We start from the raw sequence: 27,301 nt of genomic DNA on the forward strand, positions 1-27,301 counted from the left end.
GGAGTCGAGGAATTGAACTGGCAACCTTGTGGTTGAGAGCCCACGCTCCAACCAACTGAGCCATCCGGGAGGCAGCTCAGCTCAAGGCGCCGTGTTCAACCTTAGTTGCAGGGGGCAGAGCCCACCATCCCTTGCGGGACTCGAGGAATTGAACTGGCAACCTTGTGTTGGGAGCCCACTGGCCCATGTGGGAATGGAACCGGCAGCCTTTGGAGTTAGGAGCATGGAGCTCTAACCGCCTGAGCCACCGGGCCGGCCCCCAATTTGTACTTCTTAATCCCTTCCCCTTTTTCACCTCCCCCAACTTGCCCCCTCTAATATGGCAATCATTAAAATATTCTCTGTATCTATGAGTTTGTTTCTGTTTTGTTTAGTTTGTTCTTTAGATCCACTTACATAATCTAGGCTGGAAATCTGACATATTTGCCACAGTGACAAAATATCACCTGGTCTTTAAGATACCTTTATGAATTTGAAGGCCATCAATGGATCTTTTAGTTATCCTATTCTATCAAGAAAAATCCCAGTCTCGCTCACTTCATCTTAGTTTTAACTTTGAAATCCTTTAAATTTTGAGGGTTTTAGTTGAACACTTTTCATCTTTTACATGTCATATTTTTTATTGTGGATCTCAGAATTTCACATGGTAGCCTTTTCTAGCCAAAGGGCCATGTAGTTAATGTGTCACCCAGAGAAAGTGTCTTTTCTCAGGTCATATATTCATTTTATATCCTCTCGGGAGATAAGTTGAATCAGAAAACCAACTGCGGCTAAGTTGAATCAGAAAGCCAACAATGGAAATGTAGTCAACCTACTACATTTCCCTAGACTGCTCTTCAAAATTACCTTTCATCAAACCTCTTGCATCTCCTCTCAGCTTTGTTTCATATTTCATTGAAAAAACAGACACTGTCAGTCAGGAATTCCCTCATCTTTCCATCACCAAGTTGATCCAGTGCTCTGATCTGCACACATCTTCTCTACCTTCTTTCTTATTACCCCAATGAAGAGTCCCTACTTTTATCTACGGCAAGTACTCATTTGTACTTTGCAGCCTATCCTCTCTCATCTTCTAAAGGATTTTGATTAAGTATCCTTCTCCTTATATCATTAGTTACTCATTCTCTACAGGATTATTTCCATCAGAATGTAATAAGCTGTAATATATTTTATTTCAGGGGGAAATGAACTCTCCATCTCCCTATGAAGTGTCCCTTCATAGCAAAACTTTGAAAACATATTGTCTTTTAGTCATTGTCTTCACTTTCTCACATTTTCTCCACAGCACACTTCAGAGTTTCTTTTCCAATACTTCATCCCTATTGTCAAGGTCACTAATGATTTTCACATTGCTAACTCCAGTGGTTATTTCTATGCTTTTATTTTACTTAACCTTCCTCTGGGATTTGACTTACAGCTTCCTTCTTAAAATAGCTTTTCCTTTTCCCCCCTCATGCTTCTGTGGTACTATGTAGGAGGTATGATTAAAAAATACAGTGAATGTTTAAATTTTAAATTATTACAGTAAAAGACACATTGCCATTAACCCCTCCCCCCAAAAAAAATACTCCCCCTCACTTCAAACACACTTATACCATCGTCTTGACACTTTCTGAAGCAGTTCTGGAAGTCCTCTTTCATGAGTGTCTTTAGTTGTGCTGTCATGGCTGCCTTGATGTCTTGAATCGATTAAAAACGTTTACCTTTCGTGGTCATTTTGACTTTGGGGAAGAGTCAGAAGTTGCACTGTGCCAGATCTAGTGAATAAGGTGGATGAGAACACACAGTAATGTTTTTATTTGACAGAAATTGTCCTATACCAGAAGCAATGTAGCCTTCCAGTTGTGATCACAAAATACGGTGAATGCTGCTGGCCGAGTGCTATCCAACGGAAAGGCAGGGATCTTCAACACGGGAAGTGGCACATTGAACCTTAGTAACAGTGTATGACAAGTTTCAACTTTTTCGGTGCATTCAGTCAGGTGTGAGCTACAGTTGAGAGAAGATGTGTGTTAAAGTATGCCATAAATCCTCCTCCTCATGACAATGCTCTGAGTCACACATCACTTCTGGTATACAATAATTTCTGTCAAATAAAAACATTGTGGTGTGTCTTCATCCACCTTATTCACCGAACCTGGCACAGCGTGACTTCTGGCTCTTCCCTAAAGTCAAAATTATTCAGGACATTGAGGCAGCTACAAAGAGTAACTGAAGACAGTCATGAAAGAGGACTTCCAGAACTGCTTCAGAAAGCGGCAAGAATGATGGGATGTGTTTGAAGGGAGGGGGAATATTTTGAGGGGGATTAATGGCATTGTGTCTTTTACTGTAATAAGTTTTATTTAAACTTTCACTGTATTGTTTGATCACACCTCATATCTTCGAGAGCCTGAGTCAGAGATTTTTACATTTAATTGAAGTTGTGCTATCTAGGACAAACCTGTAAGGGTGTAAAGGAAGCAGAAGAGAGCAGAGAAAGAATCTAGGCAAAGATTCAAGCCCAAGCCATCGTCATCTCTCATCTTGACCACTGCAGTGATGGCGTCTGTGTTATCTTTGTGCTTCACCTCTTGCTCCACCTGTAGAATATTCTTTATACACCTTTCAGAGTACTCCTGTTAAGACACAAATCAAATAATGCTATACAATTGCTCAAAATCCTATAGTCATTTCTCATCGCACTGAGAGTAAAATCCCTACTCCTTACCCGGGTTTACAAAACAATACATAATCTGGCCCCAGTATATTTTTCCAACCTCATTTTTTGCTGAATTTCCCTTTACCCTTTATGCTCAGCCACATCAGCTGCGTCTCTTGGCTCCTCAATCACACCAATAATGTTCCTGTTTGGGGGTCTTTATTTTGGCTGTTTTTCCTTTTTTACTGTCACTCAGATCTCAGTTTAAATATCAACTTCTAAGACAGGCTTCCTTGATCAATCAATCACTAATTTTAAAAGTCATCTATACAGCACTTAGTACTGTCTGTTATTTTTCTTATTAATTTGTTTAGCCATTCAATCATTCATTCATTCATTCATTCATTCATTCATCCAATTGTTGCTTTCTCACTGTTACTGTGTAAATGCTTTTAGGGTAAATATATCTTACATGTCTTATTCATCTCTCTATATTCAGCACCTAGAACTAGTGGTTCATAGTAGGCATACAATGCATATTTTTATTTTTATTATTTATTTATTTTATAAATGAAAGTTTATTGGGGGTGACAATTGTTAGTAAAGTTACATAGATTTCAGGTATATAATTCTGTATTACATCATCTATAAATCACATTGTGTGTTCACCACCCAGAGTCAGTTCTCCTTCCATCACCATATATTTGATCTTCTTTACCTTCATCTACCACCCCTTACCCTCCGGTAATTACTAAACTATTGTCTGGTAACCACTAAAATATTGCATATTTTTAAATGAATGTTGACCCACCTATTTCCTTAGAAATGGTTATATGGGCAACTTAGCCTGCACATTTTTCATGATGTTTTTGTGGATATATTTCTAAGCATCAAATAATAAATAAAACAAACCCCTTTATTGTCAACCTTGATTATATTTTGCGGTGTCCTTTGACATACCATGATATCAAATTACTGTATTATCTTCATATATTTGGGCCATACCTTTAGTAAAACACAGCGACAAAAATAAAACTCATGCATGAGAATTTAGGACATAGCATGAATAGTTGGTGCCCTCAAAAATACCTACAAAGCACTGATGGTGTGGAAAATCACAAGCTCTATTCCTTGTTACGTATTTGCTTTAAAAATATATATTGCCATTAACAAAATTTACAAAAATAAAAAATTGGCAACAATTTAAAAAATACATATTGCCATCTCCTCGTTGAAGACAATCTTCATGAGTCTCTCATGCTTTTGCACATCTTGTAAGCAGAGGTACTGACTGCCTTTGTTCTAGACTAACTTTTCAAGGATGTTTATATAGCAGAAGCCATGGAAACTAGAGATAGTGTCTCTGGAGCAAAGGACAGGCATAGAAAATTACTGCTCATTTTAAAAGATTTAGGTTCCCTAAACTCATGGTTCCTTTGCTGTAACACCAACCACTGCACATCCAGATACTCTGCATTGCTGGTGCAAAAATAGCAATATTCTGGGCACTGCTATTGCTGTGGGTAATAAACTTTCCTTTGTCTCTTTCTCAGGGGTCATGAGCTTTCTACCAGCATCTATGAAATGGTGGCAGATTAACTGTTATTTTGCAAGTTGCATGAAATCTCAGACCTTTAACAGTTCCCCACATTCTTGTATTCCTCATCAATATCGCAGAGATTTTGTTGGGCTTTCAGCTTTGGCCAGCTGCTATGTTTTTCTTGTTTTGTTTTTACTAAATTTAGGCAAAAGAATGAAATCTACCTTCTTTTGGGAAAACAAACAAACAAACAAACAAACACAAAAAAACTTCAAATAGTCACTGTGGTAGGCAAATAATGTTCCCCAAATGCCCATATCCTAATCTCCATAATCTGTGAATATGTTAGGTTACATAGGGGAATCAAGGATGCAGAGGAATTTGAGTTGTTAGCTGACCTTGAGATGGGGAGATTGTCCTGGATTATCTGCGTGAGCCCAGTGTAATTATGAGGGTATTTGAGTGTAAAAGAGAACGTCAGAGTGATGTGATTTGAGAAAGACCACCAATCATTGCTGGCTTTTAAGATGAAAGGGCAGACTAGAAGCCAAGGAATGTGGGAAGCCTCTGGAAACTGGACAAGGCAAGAAAACAGATTTTCCCCTAGAGTCTCCAGAAAGGAACAAAACCCTACTGACGCCTTGATTTTGGGTCAATGAAACCCGTTTCTGACAGCTGATTTCCAGAACTGAAGATAATGCATTGTGTTGTTTTAAGGTACTAAATTTGTGGTAATTTGTTACAGTGGCAATAGGAAACTAATACAGTCACAGACTCTGGATTAAGTTTTTTCATGAGAATGGCTGCACGAATACAGACATATCTTGGAGTTATTGCTGGTTTGGTTTCAGCTCACATAATGAAAATCACAGTAAAGCAAGTTGTGATCTTTTTGCTAGTGGAGGGTCTTGCCTTCAATTTGTAAAAAACGCAACATCTGTGAAGTACAACAAAACAAGGCATGCCTGGATATTTTAATTTCACCTTTATATAGAGCTGGTAGTGAAATATGAATGGTGTGGGGACAGAGCCCCGGAGAGCAGTTTACAGGCTCTCGGCCTCACGTGAAGGGGTGCTGGCTCGGGTGGTGAATGGCCGTCGGCTGTGGCTGATTGGCCGTCGGCTGTGGCCGGTTAGCCAATTGGCTGCTGGTATAACTGCTGCGGCTACGAAGGATTGCCGAGGAGCCGAGCAGAGCCAAGAGAGCGGAAGAGGAGAGCCGAGAGAGAGGAACAGAGGAGAGAGTGGAGAAGAGTCGTCGGTCGGTCAGTTGGCGGAAAAGCGGATGGCAGGTCGGCGTCCGGTGGGCCCAGCCTCCAGTGAGACCGTGGTGGTATGGCTCCCCTACCTATGGCTCCGTGGGTGTTCCTTGTTGGCCTCACCGTATCCTGCGTTCTTACGTGGGGAGCGGGACCAGAGACCCTGCAGGCCGCCCCGCACGACAAATGGCGCAGCGAGCAGGGTCTCCCGCACGACAAATGGCGCAGCGAGCAGGGTCTCCTGCCCGACAATTGGTAAATTATGTTTGGGTGTGAAAGGAAAGACTTTTTGTATCTTAGAAGGCACTATTTGATTTTAAATCAAAGAAAAAATATATTTTAGGGACAATCTTATATCACTGATTTATTGGATTAAAGGATCAAGGAGAATCTTTCTAACTCCTCTTCTGTGCAGTACTTCCTAGGTCTAACTACTCTGTCATTAGGAAGACAGGTGCACACAGGGCAGATCTTCCCTACCCTACCATACTGTGTCAGTAGTTTCTCTTATGAAATTTGTGATCACACAGAGTGGTGGTAAAGCCCTCCCCTTAACCTTGGCTGTATCCACGTAATAAAGAAGTCTTATTGGTCTTAATGAAAAAGTTCATTTGGGAATAGTATGACAGGAGGACCTCAGATCTTTGGCTATATTTCTGATTTCAGGAAAATAGCTCCTTTGCTGAGTTTTTAATTGTTTTGAGTCTATGGATCACAATGTTAGGATATTCTTAGTACCTCGAGTGAGTTATGAATTAATTATGTTATTAAATACCCTTGGAATGGTTTGTAATACAATTTTAATGAAGTGGTTTAATTTAAAATGAAATTGTGTTTTAATTATCATAAAGTGTTTGAGCATAAGCTCAAATGAATTTTACAAAGATAATTTTTGGTATATGTGAAATAATTGTTTAGGATCATGCTGGAGTTTTTTTAGGTTACATGGATCTCAGTGAAGGGGCTTATTTTTTTTTTTTTTTCATTTGAAGGTGGATAATATATGAGTCCATTAAATCTCTATATGTTTGCAGTTGACAGCACTAAATCTGGGAAACAACCTTTTAGAAGAAGTTCCAGAAGAGGTGAAATACCTTTCATCCTTGAAGACGCTCCATTTATTTGGAAATAGGATTCGTAGATTTGCATCTGGAGCATGTGGTAAGTTAACCAACAAAAATAACGTTTATAGTATCAAACTTAGTCCCCTTATTATTTTTAATAATTTGGAACTAAAGTGAAAAAGGAATTTCACATATTTTAATCTTTTTTATTAGAGATATTTACACACTGCTCTTGAAATTAAGGTGTTTTGGGTTTTCTTTTTTCAATGTTGTATTATATATTTCTTTACACATAGACCTAAGAAAATAAGTAAGCATTAGTGTTAGGGAATTTTCCCCTTTTCAGAATCAGTGTACATTTAGATTCTTGCATCTGTGTGCCCTTTCTCTGTGCCAAAGTGAAAACTAGTGGAAATCAAATCGAGAAGAGTTTTCTACAGCTTTCCTTGTTCTTCACACTTTTTATTCTCCCTCAGATACTAAGTCACGATCTTTGATCAAGATGCTAAGTTTAAATCAATTTGAGGAGAATTTTAAAGAAATGATAGGGGATCCAATAATTGACATTCTTATTTATTTTTCTTTTTGTTTCCTTTAAACCTATAATTTTTCCATTCAGTATGAAACTCTACCTATTTAATGTAGGTAGAGTGGGCTTAAGGACAGAATGCATGACAAAGAAATCCATGTGATTTTTATAGCTCCATTATTCCAGTAAGGCTCTTCATCACTCTATGTCTTTGTCCCCAATAGAAAAACTAGAGATATATTATAGAATTTATAAGGTTCTGTGAACTTTTGAGGTGTGGGTACTATATATAATCCCTGTCATCATCAAGTAGCCTTTATTAAGGGTATTATTGCATGGGACAGTAAATTAGGGATATATTTGGCAAATAGCACAAATAGACTCTGGTAGATCTCTTTAAAGTACTTTAAAATCTTAGATCACATATCTTGGAGGAATATTTTCCCTTGAGATAAAAACTGTAACAAACACTTATCGATCTTTATGCACATTATATATACAAAACCATAGATTCAGCATTCAATTACAGTTTACTCAGGAAGAAAATAATTTACATAAGAAAAAATTAAGGGCATGAAAACAAATAGTCAATATTATCTTATGAACTATACTGATGGGACAAGCTTAAGTAAAACCTGATGTATACAAATGGTATTAAACAACCTAATTAAGGTTAATTTAGGTTTCTAGAAAGAAATTTTTTTCTTATGTCGCCCTTAAATTTGAGGTTTATAAAATATACATAATCTGTGTACAATGCCCTGAATGTCTTTGGTTTCTATATCTCTTAATTTGGGGCTCTTGAACTTTGAAAAAGCCCATGTGATTGACATAAATTATGTTCTATGACAAGTCCTGATTATCCAAGTGCAGAAACAATTTGGTGTCATGAAGTTGAGCAGTGTCCAGCATGTATTACATGACCCTGTCCCCCTGTTCAGAGCAGATTGGATTAGGGCTAGATATGTGTCCTAAACTGGGTCAGTCATAAATCCTTTGTTGGGGATTGTGATAGAATCTGAAACAGTTTAGTTGGTTTGAACTAATCACCTGAACGAAGACAGAGGTTGCAAACTGGTGGCCGATGGGCCGAATCTGGTTCACAAATAGGTTGGTTCTGTTTTGTCTGCCTTTTAAAATTTTGAATTTAATGTCACCATTTGTAGATCAAGAAAATTCATAAAAGAGCCTGGATTTCTGCTCTTTTTGTCTGTTTTTAAAAAAGAAAGATTAGGCAACATTGGAATCACATTGCTGTGACAGCAAGTGCTAGGAGCTGGCTCTGTTGCTGTGTCAGATAAGGCACGTGCTCTCCAATTCAGCACACTTTGGCCAGGTACACTTCCATCCAGGCCCCCTGCTGTGCTGAGTTAGGTTCTTGTAGGCATTTCAGTTTGAGAACTCTGTCTGTCCTGTCTGTGAACATTCAAACGCAGGAGTCGTGGGATGGCTATGAATACATGGAAAATTAGAGAAAATCTGTTCAAAAGAGAAAGAATTAGGTAGGGAGAAAGAATATGAGTATGAAGCTGAGAAAAGCTATAATGACAAATGAAACTATATTCTGCACTCTGTGTTCTGCAGAGATTCCCAGATCGTGTATAATCTACCAGACTTTAAGAAGCTAGAAGTGGGGAAGACTGTTACCTTGGAGTAGGTCTTGGGTCTCCTTGGACATCACAACCTGATTCAGTGGTTCAGAAGAAGCATCTGAAGCCCAGGAGACCTAAACATGAGCTTTTTTATGACTACCAAGACAAAGGACTGAAGGAGTGTATGTGTGTGTGTGTGTGTGTGTGTGTGTATCTCCAATACATATAGTATATGACTTTATAATTGTATAACATCATGTATATATTATTTGTATATATATAAATATATTTATATTAATATGACTTCCCACTCTCACCACTGCTGTGGTCTGAGGGCTGAGCATGTGGGGCAGCAGGGTGACGGACCTGCGCAGCCATGAACTGGCTCGTGAGGAAGTCTAAAGAGAAGCCCAATGGAAGAACTGTACCTGAAGGGGGAGTACACCAAGTACGGAATCAACAACTTCGAGTTCAAGCATCTAGTGGTACCGCCCTAGAAAATTGACCTTTCAATAAGCCACAGTGTTTCTTTGTATCATCCTGCCTGGATAGCACCATATCAGAGCTCTGCACAAGATAGGTGTGCCAGATGATGGCCGAGTGCGACACCCAGTGCTACTGGTATGAAGAGCTGGGTAAGACGATCAAGTGCACAGTCTGTGCCCCTCTCTCCCCCGCAAGTACATCTACTTAGTCTGGAGGTCCATGCAGAAGCTGGTGACCAACATCGACGACAATGTATCATGAAATACAGCAGAGAATTTTCCAGCTCCTTCAAATCTCTGGTAAAGATCTGCAAGTACCTGTTCCATGTGCTAGCGCACATCTACTCATCCCAGTTCAGGGAGACCCTGGCCCTGCAGCTGCACAGACACTTGAACACACTCTACATCTGCTTCATCCTCTTCACCAGGGAGTTCAAGCTGCTCGGCCCCCAAGAGATTCCCATCATGGACAATCTCAAGGAGGTACTGTGCAGTGGCGAGACACAGGACACAGAACCATGTGCAGGACACACACACACAAACACATGGCTGGATAGCTGTGCACACGTGCAGAGAGAATTTGTTACATGTGCCTGCATTGGTCTGTTTGGGTGTGCACACGTGGCTGAGCTGAATGTGGGCTTCACAGACAAATGTAGGCATTGGGTGTTTGACTGATTTCCTTTGGCAGTTTCTTGTTGGATGGATGAATGTTTCTAGTAAAGAAGAACCTTTGGACTTCATTCGCTCAACAAACATTTATGGTACTGTTGTTCTAAGTTAAAAAAAAAAAAAGCTTGGGTTCTGGTGCCTTTCAGTTTCCGGTTCCAGTTCGCAGTAGCCTGGCTGTAACTTTTGTCTTCAGGAACCTAATTTAGCATTGTAATTTTGTGATAAATTCACCTTTTTTGTTTAAGCTAGTTTAAGAAGTCATCTGTTACCAGCATTACAAAGAACCTTAGCCAAGGCAAGAAATCAGAAGGAAAACAAAGGTATATAGAAAAGTGGCTAAAAATTATTTTCTAAAATATAGCTAAAGTGACTAAAATAATTTTCTAAATTTTCTAACAGATGGTTTACAAAATTTGATCCTGCTTAATCTGAACAACAATCAGCTCTCCTGGATTCCTGAAGAAGTCAGGAGGTAATTTTGTTTGTATTAACCACCTATTCCCACCCCTCCAACCCATCCTGGCCATATGCACATGTTATGCCTAGCCTCAAGTCCTTTTGGGATTTGTACATAGTAGCAAAGACGTATCTGAAGGACTGAGGCAAGCCACTAATTTTAACCAAGTGATTTCTTAAACATTTCAGAGAAATGAGAAATAGCATGGTTTGGTAGGCAAAGTGTAAAAGTGGGGGTTTGAAACAAAGTTCTAAAGTGGATTGTGTTATTTATCTCCCAACTCTGGGGTCCTTGGAGCTTATTCCACTACAGAATTCGTGATATTAAATTTTATTTCATATGAGTATTGTAAATAATTTCCAGCTTGATAGAAAAGGTATTATAAAAGCAAAGGATTTAAAACAAAGATGTTGTCTTTCCTTTTTAAAAAAGCCCCCACATCGAATTATCATTAACAGCAGCAACAACAAAAATAAAATGTTGTTTCTTCCTGCACAGATAGGCTGCTATTACAGTGCCTTTCTGGAGCTAGCTGAGGGCCTTGTCCTTCTGTAGGCAAACCACCTTCTGGGGCTTTTTTTCTCACAGATGGAGAGAGCTCTATTTGCTTTGGAGACTCTCTTTATTTCCTGGTGAGCAGAAACAGAGGTATTACAATGTAATGTAAGAGCATCCAGATTTTTAAAAGAGGACACAAAACTAGGAATAGCCCTTAACAAAAAGTTTTCTGCAGCACCTAAAGTCTATTCCAATTCCCTTGTCTATACCTCTAGCCAATTTATTACGTTTCCCAGATAGATTTTTACAGAAAAGGTAATGTTTTAAAGACAGACCAGAGGCAAATAAACAAGTAAGTTACATAAACCAGAGTACTCACAGAACTAAATCCTCCTGAAATGAGGAGCTGGAGTTCCGGGGAGAAGGTTTAGGCTGAGGTTATGGTAGGGTATGGGGTGGAGGAAGAGGGGCCCAGTTGTCAGCTGGGTCAAAGGAAGGAGTTTTATCTGGAGGAGGAGAAGGCTTAGAGTGGGCTAGGAGAATTTGGAAAGTGTTGTAGGTTTCGCCGATGGAGGGTAGAGCTCGAAGAGTAAAGAAAATCTGGACATAGGCAATTTCTGACCACTTTCTGTCGCAGTGACAGAAATTATATTGGGGTCAGGCACTGCTATAGTAAAAGATAAGTCATATGGGCCGGATCTCCTGTAAGTTGAACCCAAGGGTGTGTAAGTTGTGGAGGAGACAACCGAGAGGGGTAGATTTGGCAGGGACCGAATGTGAGGTCCTCAAGGTTTGAATGATGGAGTGAGCAGAGTGAGGAGAGAGCCTCCTATTAAGGGGAGAGCAAGGGGATGTATCTATACCCTCTGTGAGCCCCCTAAGTCATGTATTTAAAATTGTTTGGTACACCGACTCTATATTCAGGAACTTGACAAAAGTAAGTCTTAAAAGGTTTCTCTAACTCTCAGTAACGTTCAAGGTCTTGCAGATAACTTCAAATGTAAACAAAAGGCTGCTGCAGCCTCTGCTTGAGGCCGAGGTAACTGAAGAGAAAAAAAAGAGACACTTTTAAACCCAGGCAGCAAGCCCCCCCACTCCTTATCATAGCCTCCTGCAGTTATAAGAGCAACTGTAATATCTTAGGTCCTCGCTACAATTGTTGGTAGTTCTGTTTATGTATATAGTCTGTAAGGTTTATACTTGTCTATGTTTTATATATATTCTAATGGTTTTGCCTCTAGGTGGTATTGCCAGTTTATAATATTTAATTGGCTAAAAATAAGAGATTAAGTGGTTATATTAATTAAGATAATAAAAACTAACAACCACTTCTCAGGATCACGTGATCTAAGGAAATGTTTGATACTAAGGCTGGTTTCTTGGTTTCACTAAGTTGTGTTAAATGATAAAAGTTATTAACTGTCTAAGTATTTCAAAATAACAAAATACTTAAGCACCAGTTATTGGACAGGTCTGAGTTTATCTAGTTCTTAAGATGTAACAATGGATCACAGGCTTCTTGTCACAGGAACATAAAGAGATAAATTAAGATCTGTTAATATATCATGTATTTCATTACAAAAGCCTATGCTTTTGAAGGTTACAAAATATATTCCTCAATTTACCAGGGAAAGTGCTAATTACTTGCTTTTGGTTATCAGTAAAAATTAAGGTTGTAAAGCTAGTACAAAATTTGAGTTTTCGCTCTCTGCTAAGTAAGACAAAGTTTGTTAGACTAATGGTCTACTACTAATATAAAAAAGTTTTCTACCTAAAAAACAAAGGTTCTATATGGCATCACAATAATTTCTATATTCTAGGACTACTGGTGTTCATGTACCTTTCTCATGTCAGATATAAGCCAATATAAACAATAATTTAAATGTTTTTAACTAGATAAGTTAGGGTAAATTCATTAAGCTTGGCCTAATATTTTCCCTCACCTAACAGCAAATTATAGTAATTCTGATCCATTGTTACATCTTAATAAAAAGCCACAGAATCTGGAGAAGGACAGGAAATTTGTGTAAATATCTATAACAACTGAGACAGTAAAAACAAGTGATAAAGGAACAGTGGGACAAGACCAGAGACAGGCCAGATTTTTGGCCGCAATTATAGACAACCCAGGGCTGAAGCCATCTCAGGGCACCTCAGAAACCCCAGAAGAGGAAACGCCAGACCACTGAAGTAAGGAATGCCCTAATCCTCCAACCCAGCCATGCCCCCAATGCAAACTAAAAGGGTACTGGGGGAGGGATTGCTCCCTGTTCTGAAGGGAATAGGGACCAACTCTCTCACCACAAATGGCTGTTACCACTGTTGGGCCTTAAGTTCCCGCTGGCTCCCAAGCTGTTGTAATCGCAGGGGTGGAACTGTGGGTGACCCTTGATGTGACAGATAAGCCTGTTAATTTTGTGATTAATATAGAAGCCATTTATTCTTTCTTGACCACTTACTCTGGACCTATATATTTCCTCTAAACCCTACTCAGTTGTAAAGATAAAAGCCCTAAATTTGGGATCATTTTACTGAGCCTGTTCCCTACCATTGGCCTATGCCTCAGGAAAAATATAAAACAAACAAATCAGTCTTAAAAAGGACTCTAGAAAAAGTTTTGTCAGGAGACCTCTAAGCCCTAGCTCTAATTGCTGCCCATTGCTTTGGATTCTGACCTCAATTCTGTTATTTTCTATATTATTAACTTGGGAAAAGTCCAGCAGGCACTCAAAATGTAAGGACTGGCACCTTCCCCAGTCCAACTCCTCTACCCGTTGCATCCCTTAAAGTTGTAAAGTTGTACAGTGGGAACCAAGTAATGTTAAAAGCCTGGAGGTGGAAGGGTCTTTAACAGCCCAGTTAACTCCTAAATGGAAGGGACTCTTTACAGTTCCCCCAAACACCCCAACTACTATCAAGCTACAGAGAGTCAGTAGCTGGGTCCCCTTCCCTTCAAATCAAACCTGTTTTATTAAAGTCTCCACAGGACTCCCCCGAAAAAAGACTGTTGCTCCTGTTCCTGTGAGCCAACTGAAGACCTTAAGCTCCTCTTCGAACAGATAGACAAGTCACTCTCCGAGGACTGATCACTACTAATGACTAACCCCAGACTCCTGGAGCTGCTCATGTTACCTTTATCTTAAGAGCTCCAGTTTTCCTCTTTACTTACACCCCTCTGGGATGCCCGTCTCACTCTTACGGACCCTAGTTATGGTTCCTTCTTTCACCTTTACTGTTCCTCTTCTCATTATCCTTGGGCTACTCCTATTTGGACCTTACCTTTTTAACATTCTTGTCAAGTTTATCTCTTCCAGAATCAAGTCTATTAAGCTACAGATGACTCTTGTACAAGGCTTCCAGCCCATTCCCATGAGGGACTCTGTAACCACCTTCAGCCCCTTAGATAAGAACTTTAACTTCCAGGTCAATGCCCCTAACATAGTTCAGTCCATGGACGAGGCTGCCCAATTTTTTGGGACCTAGTCGTTCCACCATCCCCCATTCCTCAGGAGGATCCAACCTCAATCTTCCTAGCCTTCTTGGCTTAGCCATGGAAGACTGATGGAGCCCAGGGCTCCCGGCTCCCTCCTCCATCACAACAGCAGAGCCCAGGGTAATTCTTCTCGTGCCAAGTAAGCCAATCTTCTTCTTAATAGACACATGGGCCACCTACTCCGTCCTCCCCGAATTTTCAGGGCCTATTCATCCCTCCCATATCTCCATTGTTGGAATTGACGGCCTTATCTCACAATCTCTAATTACTACAGCCCTAACTTGATCACTTCATAAATTGGTTTTTACCACTCATTTCTAGTACTCCCCAGGTGTCCCACTCTCCAAATTCAGGGCCTCCTTTCAATTTTGTCCGCCCGACCCTGAACCCATCCTTCTCCTCATGCTCTCCCACTCTGACACTCCAATACAGATCCTCTTACCTCCGTCCCTCATCGATCCTGTTGTTTGGGACACGTCCACCCCTTCTATCGCTTCACACCACTGTCCTGTCAAGATCAAGCTGTGCCATCCGTCCTCGTTTCCAAACCAACCCCAATACCCCATCCCTCTCATTCGTCAAAAGGTCCTATAGCTCCTGGCTAGGGGTCTTCTCAGGCCTACCCTCTTCCCAGTCTGTATCACACCTGGTTTGTCAATGATAGCTCCACCCTTTCTGATGGTTTCTGCATAGCTGGCTATGCCATTGTCACCCCACCACTACTATCAACACACAACCCCCCCCACCCCCGTTAGAGACGACCTCACAAAAGGCAGAACTCATTGTGCTCATCTGGGCCCTAACATCCTCCTCACACAAATCATTCCTCAACTTGGCCTCCCTATCTCCATTCAATCTCATAACGGCCCAGCCTACATCTCTCAGATCACACAACAGGTCTCGCAAGCCCTCGATGTATACTAAAACTCCATATCCCCTACAGACCCCAATCCTCGAGTAAAGTAAAAAAGCCAACTCCATCATTAAATCTCACCTCACCAAACTCTCCCAGAGGTCCAACAACCTTGGACGACCATCCTACCCCTCTCCCTCTGCCCAATGTGTGCCTCCCCTTGGGCCCCCATCTTCAGTCCTTTCAAGCTCATGTATAGCAGCCCTTTCCTACTAGTCAACCTCCCTCCTAATAGCTCCCAGCCCTTAGCTTCATTCGGCAGATCCTTAGGGAACACACAGACTGCATTCTTCCCTGACCTCAAGACACTTCCTCTCTTTGTCTTTCCCTAGTCCCAGGAGACTGGGTCCTTCTCAAAGACCTCAGCTCCTCAGACTTATGAAAATGGGGGAAAGGGCCCTTCCGGATCCTTCTCAATACCCCCACTATGGCCATGCTGCTGGGTTACCCCTCCCAGTTTCACTTCTCTAGGCTATAAAAACGGCTGAACCGCCTGTCCTGCTGCTCCACACGAACATCCAGGCTCCACGATATTGCTGCTCAGTCCTGAGCCCCATCTGGCTTCAACTTCACAAGCTTCCTAAAGAAAAACCGGAAAACTCTTGAACAGTGACCTCTGCCCCTGCCCCGTCCTTGCTGCACAAGCCAAAGAACCCCAACCTCACTCCCGGCTCTTTCGCTCCCCCTCAAAATCCTCTCAGTTATCTCCACCTTTCCCCTTAACCTCTGCAGGTCCATTTTAGAGCTCCTTTTCAATGCTTACCTCCAAGAACACTTTACCCATGGGATTCCATCACCATCTTCTCAACCCTAGAGGGGACATAAGCCCCCCCACCTCCCATAGCTGTCTTCATAATGTTACTCTTCCCTCTCATAACAGTTTCCCTACCATTACACCCCTTATCTCTTGGAACCTCAGTCTAACTCATCGTCTTCTAAATTAGTCATTCCCCTTACTCCTTTAAGACTGCTGGCTCTGCCTATCCACCTCTACTCAACTCTTTGCTGCCATCCTGTAACAGCTCAGATATAGACTAATACTTCTACTTTCCTCTTCTACAAAGTCCAACACAGACCTGCCTTCCACTCTAAATCCACCACTTGCTATATATAACTCCTTCCCGAGCCAATACCAGCTCAAAACAACACAATACCTGAAAACCTTCACCGATGCTCTAGACAAGGCCCATGACAAATTTAGGCCCATTGTGGGCCCCTTAAGTGTCTTAACTCACATCTGCCACCGCAGCCCCCCCTACATCTCCCACTCACAGGCCACCAGCAGCCCTGTGGGCACCTTAGACCCCAATCTCTGTAATACCACCATCACTATCTCACCCTCTCTTACTTATTCCACCTCCTCTACAGGTTCCTTCTTCCAACAACCACTCCCCTTCTCCTCCCGTCCCAGCCTCAATGCCACTGGAACAACTAACATATACTGTCAGGGGAGGCCTCAGACCCTAATTAGACTTCCCCCATGGTTCCCCCATACCGGCTAAAAGGGATCCAAGTGTCCTAAGCTACCTATTCCATTTGACCCATCTGACTTTTACTTCGATACACTCAAACTCCACCTCTTTAGACATCAGAATTGTACACCCGGCATTCATGTACAGCCCCTCATGGGAGCCACAGTGTTGGACACATTTGATATTTGGGACAAGAAAAGCTCCCCCGAGAAATACACAAAAACCCTAACCTCTTTCTTCTACCTCAACATGTTCACCTGCCTTGGTCCCTCAGGCCTCTTCTTCCTCTGTGGAACCTCCATATACACCTGCCTCCCCACCAACTGGACAGGCACCTGCACCCTAGTTTTACTTTCTCCAGATATTCAGATCACCCCTAATAATCAGTCTCTACCTGTCCCCATATACACTCTTATGTGCCAAAAAAGGGCTGTCTCCCTTATTCCACTCCTAGTGTCACTGAGCATCTCTGTGAGGGTAGCGATAGGAACAGCAGGGCTAGAAGTCTCCTCACACCACTTTCAAAGCCTATCACAGGACCTCACCCAGGCCCAGAAAAACAGAGACCGCCACAAAAAGCAGTGGTTTATGGGTAACTGGGGCCCTTGGCTTCTTCCCCTCATAGGGCCTCTAATCATTATCTCTTTTGGTCCTAGCCTTTGGTCCCAGCCTCCTCTGCCTTTTTCCCCAATTCCTGCAGAGCCTACTCCAGGTGTTCGCAAATGGAGCTATCTGTAAAATGCTTCTCTTACAACAATATTACCAACCCCTTCCACAATGTCCCCATCCTTTGCTATCCCCGTTCAGCCTGAAGCATCTACGGAAGAGAGACATGACAGCCCCCTCTCCTTTTTAATAACAAACAGGGCTGGAATGTTAGGTCTCTGAATGTTAGAGACCTGGACTTAATGTTAGGTCTCTGAATGTTAGGTCTCAGAGACCTTGACTTACAGAGTCAGGTCTACAAGAAAACAACAAGATGTCTGTTGACCTGCACCTGCAGACAGAGCCAAACTTGCAATAATGGAAAACGCCACAAAACAGCTACTGGCTGTCAGGCAGTCAGCATTTTCTGTTCAAACAATGCTACCCTGTCAGCACAGTCCCTATAATATCCTCCTCACCCCCTCCTTCAGGGCTGTAAGTCTTCTTTAGACATGCAGCCTGGGCTGTAGCCATCTTTTGCTTGATAAACTTTTGTCTCTTACAATAAAAACTTTCTTAACTTGCCTGACCATGCATGTTCCTCCCCTGCCCCCTCCCCCCTGCCCCCTCCCCCCTGCCCTCCTCCCTCCTCCCCCTCCCTTATTTCTGAATCCCATGCGTTATTTCTCAATTTGTTCAGAACCTGGGAGAGGGACAGAGGAGTTCTGTTTATTGGTTTACTTAAAATATAGAGTATCGGTTCAAGGACTTGGAGTCAAATCTGGGCAGGCAAAAGTTTTGCTTCTAAACAAATCTGTCATAGACAGAGCTTCAAAACCACATGAAGAGAAAGAGAACAGGGGTATCCTGGGGACATAATCTATCTGAAAGAAGGAGGGGGAAAAGGGAAGGACTAAACCAAAAGGCTCAGTCATTTCTCCACGTTTGTGAATCAGTGAAGTTATTATTCAACCCGCTGGACAGGAAGAAGAGCAGGGGAAGCTGCAAGTGTACCTTCTGTAGTTTTTTCTTGGAAGAGTAGAAGTTCTCCCTGCTCTGTGGAAGTGGAAACAATGGCAGGTTACTTGTTTCTCCCCTTTGCTCTTTATTCAACCAAATGAATGATGGACACATTTACAATAGCCTCTGAGCTCAGTTTAGTGCCTTGAAATAACAACAACAAAAGCCAAGTGCCTTGATAGTAATTCAGAGTAGAATCAATTAAAATAATGATTATAACAATTATTAGTGAAGAAAATTCCCCACAGGAATTCTACATATTTTTACTGTCTTTCACACTGGGTTGTTCTTTGACCCTGTATGCTCTCTGCAAATGACTTTATTCCCTATTTTACTGAAAAATTTGGGCTCCCTTAAAAATCCTTTTCAGCCTCTTAATGTTGTGTTAAGTAGACCTTAAGGCAAAGTCTACTTTTTGCCTTTTCCCTCCTGCTCCCTCATTTTCCTTCCTTTCCTTTATAACCTGACTTCCCTAAAACTTATACAGTTGTTCTAGCACCATTTTTTAAAAGACTGTCTTTTCTTAACTGAATTGCCCTGACAACACCTTTGTCAATGATCAGTGACCCTTTATGGGTCTATTTGGACTCTCCGTTCTGTTTTATTGATCCATTTTTTTTTATCATGCTTTCCAAAACATACTATCTTGATTACTGTAGCTGTATTTTAAGCTTTAATATCAGTTAATACAAATCCTTTGACTTTGCCTTCTTTATAATAGTTTTGGCTATTTTAGGTACTTTAATTTCCACATATGTTTTCAAATTGATTTGTCAATTTTTACACAAAGAAATTTTCAAGATTTTTATTTGAATTGAGTTGAATGTATAGATCAATTTGATGGGAATTGGCATCTTAGCAAATATTGTTTCTTTCTACATGTGAACAAGACATATCATCTCTATTTTTATTTAGAACCTCTTTATATTTTCTCAGTCATGATTTATAGTTTTCAATGTAGAGGTCACTGATGTTTTTTTAAAAGTGTACTCGTAATTATTTTATGGTTTCTGATGATACTATAAAGGGAGTTTTTAAAGCTTATTTTCCAATTGTTTGTGGCTACCATATAAAAATACAATAGATCTTTTTCCCTTTCTTCCACCCCCCCCCCCCACTCCAGTTCAAGCCATTGTTTCTCAGTGTAGTTGTGTAGGATACAGTTCCCTGGCCCATGCTGGTGCTAGGAGCCTTGCATCCCGTGCCTCCCCTCCCCCTCCATTTTGAGTACCTCTTTTAAAAATTAATTAATTTTAATATTTGTTTGCTTTTTAAAAATTAAATTTATTGGGGTGACATTGGTTAGTAAGATTATATGAGTTTCAAGTTTACAGAATTGTAATACATCATTTGTATATTGCATTGTGTGCTCATCATCCAAAGCTTTTAGCCTCTTTCCATAGCTATATATTTGACCCCCTTTCCTCTCTTCAACCTCCCCACACCCCGTTTCCCCTCTGGAATCACTAAAGTTGTCTGTGTCTGTGAGTTTTTGCTTGTTTGTTTTGTTTGTTCATTTGTTTCTATTTTATATTCCACATATGAGTGAAATCATATGGTTCTTGTTTTTCTCCATCTGACTTATTTCGCTGAGCATGATATTTTCAAGATTCATCCATGTTGTCAAAAATTGCAATATTTTAAAGTCTTTTCTTACAGCTGAGTAGTATTCTATTATATATATATATATATATATATATATATATATATATATATATATATATATACTACATCTTTATCCAATCACCCATGAAAGGACACCCAGGTTGTTTCCATGTCTTGGCTACTCTGAATAATGTTTCAATAAACATAGGGGTACATATATTTTTACGAATAAATGTTTTCAAAATTTTTGGGTAGATACCCAGAAGAGGGATTGCTGGGTAATATGGTAGCTCTATTGTTAATTGTTTGAGGAAACTCCATACTGTTTTCCGTAGTGGCTGTCCCAATTTACATTCCCACCAGCATTGTTATGAGGGTTTCTTTTTCTCCGCAATCTCTCGAACACTTGTTATTTCTTGCTTTATTGATAATAGCCATTCTAACAAGTGTGAGGTGGTTTTGATTTGCATTTCCATTGCTAGTGAAGTTGAGTGTTTGCATTTTTTTTAAACAAATTGTTTTATTTTATTATTTATTTATTTATTTATTTTTTAGATTTTATTGGGGAAGGGGAACAGGACTTTATTGGGGAACAGTGTGTATTTCCAGGACTTTTTTCCAAGTTAAGTTGCTGTCCTTTCAATCTTAGTTGTGGAGGCGCAGCTCAGCTCCAGGTCCAGTTGCCGTTGCTAGTTGCAGGGGGCGCAGCCCACCATCCCTTGTGGGAGTCGAACCGGCAACCTTGTGGTTGAGAGGACACACTCCAACCAACTGAGCCATCCAGGAGCTCAGCAGCAGCTCAGCTCAAGGTGCCGTGTTCAGTCTTAGTTGCAGGGGGTGCTGCACACCAGCCCTTGAGGGACTCGAGGAATTGAACTGGCAACCTTGTGGTTGAGAGCCCACTGGCCTAATGTGGGAATCAAACTGGCAGCCTTTGGAGTTAGGAGTATGGAGCTCTAACCACCTGAGCCACCGGGCCAGCCCTGCATTTTTTTTTTTGTTGAGTTGTGTCAGTTCTTTACATATTTTGGATATAAGCCCTGTTGACTGGCAAAAATAACTTTCCAGAAAGTCCACCAAAAGAGTGGTTTGTTTGGGAAAAGAAAAATAAACAAAAAACCACCATTGCAGTATAGATCCATGCTGCACACCTCCACCTGGGGCTCCAGCCAGCTACCCATGTGAAGAAGAATAACCTCGGTTCCAAGATGGGTATTCTATTTATTAGCATCCCTCCCCTAGTAGTTACCATAAAGTCCAACAGGAATTCAGGACCAAAGAGCCAACAAGGGGCCCAGCTCCACCCATAGTCCTCCCAGCTCTATGGGTAAGCATTTTAAGATGCCAGTTCACTTTTATCAGCCCCTTATTAGTGGTATTGTTTGCAAATATCTTCTTATATTTGCTTGGTTGCCTCTTTCTTTTGTTGGTGGTTCCTTTTGCTATAAAGAAGTTTTTTAGTTTGATGTAGTCCCATTCATTGATTTTTGCTTTTACATCCTTTGACTTTGGGGTCAAATTCATAAAATGCTCTCTGAGATCCAGGTCCATAAGTTTAGTATCATTCCTTGCACAGGGGCCATGTGAATCTTCTCTGTATCGTTCCAATTTTAGTATATGTGCTGCTGAAGCGAGCCATAAGTTTAGTATCTATGCATTCTTCTACGTAATTTATTGTTTCAGGTCTTATACTTAGGTCTTTGGTCCATTTTGAGTTAATTTTTGTGTATGGTGACAGATAGCAGTCTGGTTTCATTCTTTTTTTCCCCAGCACCACCTATTGAAGAGGCTTTTTTCTTTTTTCCCCCTCCATTTTATGTTTTTGGCTCCTTTGTCAAAAATTAATTGCCCGTATATATGTGGGTTTATTTCTGGGATCTCAATTTTGCTTCCATTGGTCTGTGTGTATGTTTTTCCGCAAATGCTATATTGTTTTGATTATTGTCACTTTGTAGTATAATTTGAAGTTAGGAACTGTCATACTTCTGGCTTTGTTCTTTTTCCTCAGGATTGCTTTGGTTATTTGGGGTCTTTTGTAATTCCATAGAAATTTGATAATTTTTTTGTTCTATTTCTTTAAAAAAATGCCATTGGGATTTTGATGGAGATTGCATTGGATCTGTGTATTGTTTTGGGTAATATGTGCATTTTAGCTATGTTGATTCTTCCAATTCATGAACACAGAATATATTTCCATTTCTTGGCGTCTTTTTCAATTTCTTTTAATAATGTAGTTTTCAGTGTATTGGTCCTTCACATCCTTTGTTCGGTTTATTCCTAGGCATTTTAATCTTTTTGTTGCTTTTGCAAATGGAATTTTTTTTCATTTCTTTTTTTGAAATATCATTGTTAGTATATAGGGAGGCAGTGGATTTTTGTGCACTGATTTTGTATCCTGCAACTTTACTGTATTTGTTTATTGTTCCTAATAGACTTTGGTATGGTCTTTAGGTGTTTTTCTTTGTAATATAAAGAATTCTATCATCTGCAAAGAGAGACAATTTGACTTCTTCATTCCCAATTTGGATACTCTTTGTTTCTTTCTCTTGCCTGACTGCTCTGGCTCGGACTTCCAACACTATGTTGAATAACTGGTGAGAGTAGGCATCATTGTCTTGTTTCTGATCCTAGAGGTAAAGCTTTTTATTTTATCATTAATTATAATATTAGCTGAGGGTCTCCCATATATGTCCTTTATTATTTTGAGGTGCTTTCCTTGTACACCCATTTTATTGAGTGTTTTAATCATAAATGGATGTTGTGTCTTGTGAAATGCTTTTTCTGCATCTATTGATGTGATCATATGAATTTTTTTTTAAGGAGGGCACTGCTCAAAGTGGCAACCTTGGTGTTAGTAGCAACATGCTCTATAACCAACTGAGCTAACCGGCTACCTGATCATATGAATTTTGTCCTCTATTTTGTTAATGTGATGTATCATATTGATTGTTTTGTGCATGTTGAGCCATCCTTGCACCTTGAATGAACTCTACTTGATCGTGATGTAAACTCTTTTTAAAGCATTGTATTCATTTTGCTAGTGTTTTGTTTAGGATTTTTGCATCTATATTTATCAGAGATATTGGTCTGTAATTTTCTTTTTTTTTTTTTGCCTTGTCTTTGCCAGATTTTGGTATAAGAATAACGTTGGCCTCATAAAATGAGTTAGGAAGTATAACCTCTTCTTTAGTTTTTTTGGAAGATATTGATAAGGATAGGTATTAAATCTTTGAATGTTTGGTAGAATTCACTAGTGAAGCCATCTGTTCTTGGACTTTTATATTTTGGAAGATTTTCTTTTTTTAAACTTTTATTTATTTTAAGTGTGTTTTTCCAGGACCCATCAACTCCAAGTCAAGCAGTGGTTTCAATCTAGTTGTGGAGGGCACAGCTCACAGTGGCCCATGTGGGGATTGACCCGGCAACCTTGTTGTGAAGAGCACTGTGCTCTAACCAACTGAGCTAACTGGCCGCCCCACATTTTGGAAGATTTTTGATAATTGCTTGAATTTTCTTACCGTTGTTCTGTCTTTGTACACAGGGTGCCAAAATAAAGAAAAAACATATGCATATTTTAAGACAGGGAAAAAAACTGTATAAAAATTACACTGATGGTAACCACTTTGAGCACCTCTTGTGATTGCATAAGTCAAATGTGACTTATATTGATCTTTCATTTTTGGTATATATTGAGTATTACAATTTTAATACAATTTTTTCCTTTCTTAAAAATGTGTATACATGTTTTGTATACACCCTCTGTATTTATCAGTTTTTCGTGATTTAGTCTAGGAAGGTTATATATTTCTAAGAACTTGTCCATTTCATCTAGGTTATTGAATTTGGTCTATAGTCTTTCACCATATTCTTGTATAGTCCTTTGTATTTCCTTGGTCTCCATTGTAACTTTTTCTCTTTCCTTTCTGTTTTTATTTTTGAGTCTTATTTTTTTAAAGTTTATTGGGGTTACAATTGTTAGTAAAGTTACATCGATTTCAGGTGTACAATTCTGTAATATATCATCTATATATCACATTGTGTATTCAACACCCAGAGTCCATTCTCTTTCCCTCACCATATATTTAATCCCCTTTACCCTTATCTATTAACCCACTATTCCCTTACCCTCTGGTAACCACTGAACTATTGTGTGTATATGAGCTTTTGTTTCTTCATTTGTTTGTCTTGTTCTTTTGTTGTTTTATATACCACATATCAGTGAAATCATATGGTTCTTGACTTTCTCTCTCTGATTTATTTCACTTGGCATAATAATCTCAAGATCCATCTATGTTGTTGCAAATGGTATGATTCCATCTTTTCTTATGACAGAATAGTATTCCAGAAGACGTGTATGTATACCACATCTTTATCCAATCATCTGTCGAAGGACACTTTGTTTCCATGTCTTGGCCACTGTAAAAAATGCTGCAAAAACATTGGAACCCATAAAGTTTTATGGATAAATGTTTTCAGATTTTTTGTATATATACCCAGGAGAGGGATTGTGGGTCGTATGGTAATTCTATTCTTAATTTTTTGAGGAACCTCCACACTGCCTTTCATAGCAGCAGCACTAATATGCATTCTCACCAACAGTGTATGAGGGTTCCTTTTTCTCCACAGCCTTTCCATCACTCATTATTATTTGTCTTTTTGATGATAACCATTTTCACTGGTGTGAGGTGTTATCTCATTGTGGTTTTTATTTGCATTTTCTGGTGATTAGTGATGTTAAACATTTTTTCATATGTCTATATGACATTTGTATGTCTTCTTTGGAGAAATGTCTATTTCAGGTGTTCTGCCCATGTTTGTTTGTTTTTGTTGTTGAGTTGTATGAGTTCTTTATATATTTTGAATATTAGCCCCTTATCAGAGATGTTATTTGCAAAATTTTTCTCCCATTCGTTTGATTGCCTCTTATTTTGTCAATGGTCTCTTTCTATGTTTTTTTTATTAGTCGATGGTTTCTTTTGCTGGACAGAAGCTTTTAAGTTTGATATAGTCCCATTCATTTATTTTAGGTTTTACTTCCCTTGCCTTTGAAGTCAAATTCATAAAATCCTCTTTGAACCCAAGGTCCATAAGTTTAGTACCTATGTTTTCTTCTATGCAGTTGATTGTTTCAGGTCTTATGTTTAGGTCTTTGATGCATTTTGAGTTAATTTTGGTACATGGTGACAGGCAGCAGTGTAGTTTTATTCTTTTGCGCATGGCTTTCCAATTCTCCCAGCACCATTTATTAAACAGGCTGCTCTTCTCCATTATATATTTTTGGCTTCTGTGTCGAAAACTGTCTGTCCATATTTATGTAGGTTTATTTCTGGGTTCTCAATTCTATTCCATTGGTTTGGGTGTCTGTTTTTCTGCCAGTACCATACTGTTTTGATTATTGTTGCTTCGTAATACAAGTTGAAGTCAGGGAGTGTGATACCTCCAGCATTGTTCTTTTTTTTTTAGGATTGCTTGGGCTATTCGGGTTTTTGTGTGGTTCCATACAAATCTTACGATTTTTCTATTCTACTTCTTTAAAAAATGCCATTGGAATTTTGATGGGAAATGCATTAAACCTGTATATTGCTATGGGTAATAAGGCCGTTTGAACTATGTTGATTCTTCCATCAATGAATACGGAATCTCTTTCCATTTTTTTGTGTCTTCTTCAATTTGTTTTAAAAATGTTTTATAGTTTTCAGTATATAGGTCTTTCACATCCTTGGTTAAGTTTATTCCTAGGTATTTTATTCTTTTTGTTGCAATTGCAATAGGAATTTTTCTCTTATTCTTTTTCTGAGATTTCATTGTTCGTACATAGAATGCAGTGGACTTTTGTATATTGATTTTGTATCCGGCAACTTTACTGTAGTCGTTTGTTTCTAATAGCTTTTTGGTGGAGTCCTTAGAGTTTTCTATATATAGCATCATTCATCTGCAAAAACTGACAATTTTACTTCTTCATTTCCAATTCAGATGCATTTTATTTCTTTCTCTTGCCTCATTGCTCTGGCTAGGACTTCCGATACTATGGCTAGGACTTCTGATACTAATAACAGTGGTGATAAGGGACAGCCTTGTCTTCTTCCTGAATGTTGAGTGAAGGCCTTCAGTTTTTCACCATTTATTATGATATTAGCTGAATGTTTGTCATATATGGCCTTTATTGTGTTAAAGTGTTTTGTTCTATACTCATTTTCTTTTTTTTTAACTTGCATTTATTTTATGTGTGGTTTTCAGGACCCATCAGTTACAGGTCAAGTAGTTGTTTCAGTCTAGTCATGGAGGGCACAGCTCGCACTGGCCTATTCGCAGATCCAACTGTCAAACTTGTTGTTATGAGCACTGCGCTCTAACTAACTGAGCTAACTGCTGCCCCCAATACCCATTTTATTAAGTGTTTTAATCATAAATCTATTTCGTATCTTGTCAAACACTTTTTTCTGCATCTATTGATATAATCATATGATATTTCTGATTTATTTTGTTTATGTGGAGTATCACATTGATTGACTGGCATATGTTGAATCATCTTTATGCCCCTGTGATGAACCATACTTGGTCATGATGTATAATATTTTTAATGCATTGTTGCATTTGATTTGCTAGAATTTTGTTTAGGATTATTCCGTCTGTATTCATAAGAGATATTGGTCTGTATTTTCTTTTTTTGTGTGTTCTCCTTACCAGGTTTTGGTATCAGGGTAATGCTGACCTAATAAAATATATTAGGGAATATTGTCTCTTCTTCAATTTTTTTTTTAAATTAAAGTTTATTGGGGTGACAATTGTTAGTAAAGTTACATAGATTTCAGGTGTACAATTCTGTATTTCATCAACTTTAAATTACATGCTGTGTTCATCACCCAGTCAGTTCTCCTTCCATCACCATATATTTGATCCCCTTTACCTTCATCTACCATCCCCCTCCCCCTTATCATCTGGTAACCACTATAGTATTGTCTGTGTCTATGACTTTTTGTTTCTCATTTGTTTGTCTTGCTCTTTTGTTGTTTTTGGTTTATATACCACATATCAGTGAAATCATATGGTTCTCTGCTTTTTCTGTCTGACTTATTTCACTTAGCATTACAGTCTCAAGATCCATCCATGTTGTCACAAATGGTCCTATTTCATCTTTTCTTACCGCTGAATAGTATTCCATTATGGATATATACCACAACTTCTTTATCCATTCATCTATCGAAGGACATTTTGGTTGTTTCCATATCTTGGCCACCGTAAATAAAGCTGCAATGAACATTGGAGCACACTTGTCTTTATGAATAAATGGTTTCATATTTTTTGGGTAGATACCCAGGAGAGGGATTGCTGGGTCATATGGCGATTCTATTCGTAATTTTTTGAGGAAACTCCACACTGCCGTCCATAGTGGCTGCACCAGTCTGCATTCCCACC

General features: G+C 39.5%; 1 protein-coding gene, 1 non-coding gene and 1 pseudogene across 4 annotated transcripts in view; 2 read left to right on the forward strand and 1 right to left on the reverse strand.

The window, feature by feature from the left end:
• The window catches only part of LRRC69 (leucine rich repeat containing 69), a 122,596-nt gene that overhangs the window by 15,146 nt on the left and 80,149 nt on the right, over positions 1 to 27,301 (forward strand). The window contains exons 1-3 of one of the 3 annotated variants that reach the window (XM_074319069.2): positions 2,365 to 5,514; positions 6,475 to 6,601; positions 10,182 to 10,254. In XM_074319069.2, the coding sequence (XP_074175170.1) occupies positions 5,191 to 5,514; positions 6,475 to 6,601; positions 10,182 to 10,254 (524 nt within the window). In that variant the 5' untranslated portion in view covers positions 2,365 to 5,190. Of the gene's footprint in view, positions 1 to 2,364; positions 5,515 to 6,474; positions 6,602 to 10,181; positions 10,255 to 27,301 lie in introns of those variants that run through there. The other 2 variants (XM_074319070.2, XM_088799437.1) reach the window with 2 other exon arrangements.
• Positions 9,039 to 9,788, forward strand: LOC148757649 (MOB kinase activator 2 pseudogene; annotated as a pseudogene).
• On the reverse strand, positions 21,416 to 21,519 carry LOC141568714 (U6 spliceosomal RNA). The gene has a single exon (XR_012491936.2). It is a non-coding gene; the product is annotated as a U6 spliceosomal RNA (small nuclear RNA).

This window comes from Rhinolophus sinicus, chromosome 7, assembly GCF_057876585.1.
Source record: "Rhinolophus sinicus isolate RSI-liver-muscle chromosome 7, RSI-T2T, whole genome shotgun sequence".
Taxonomy (NCBI): domain Eukaryota; kingdom Metazoa; phylum Chordata; class Mammalia; order Chiroptera; family Rhinolophidae; genus Rhinolophus; species Rhinolophus sinicus.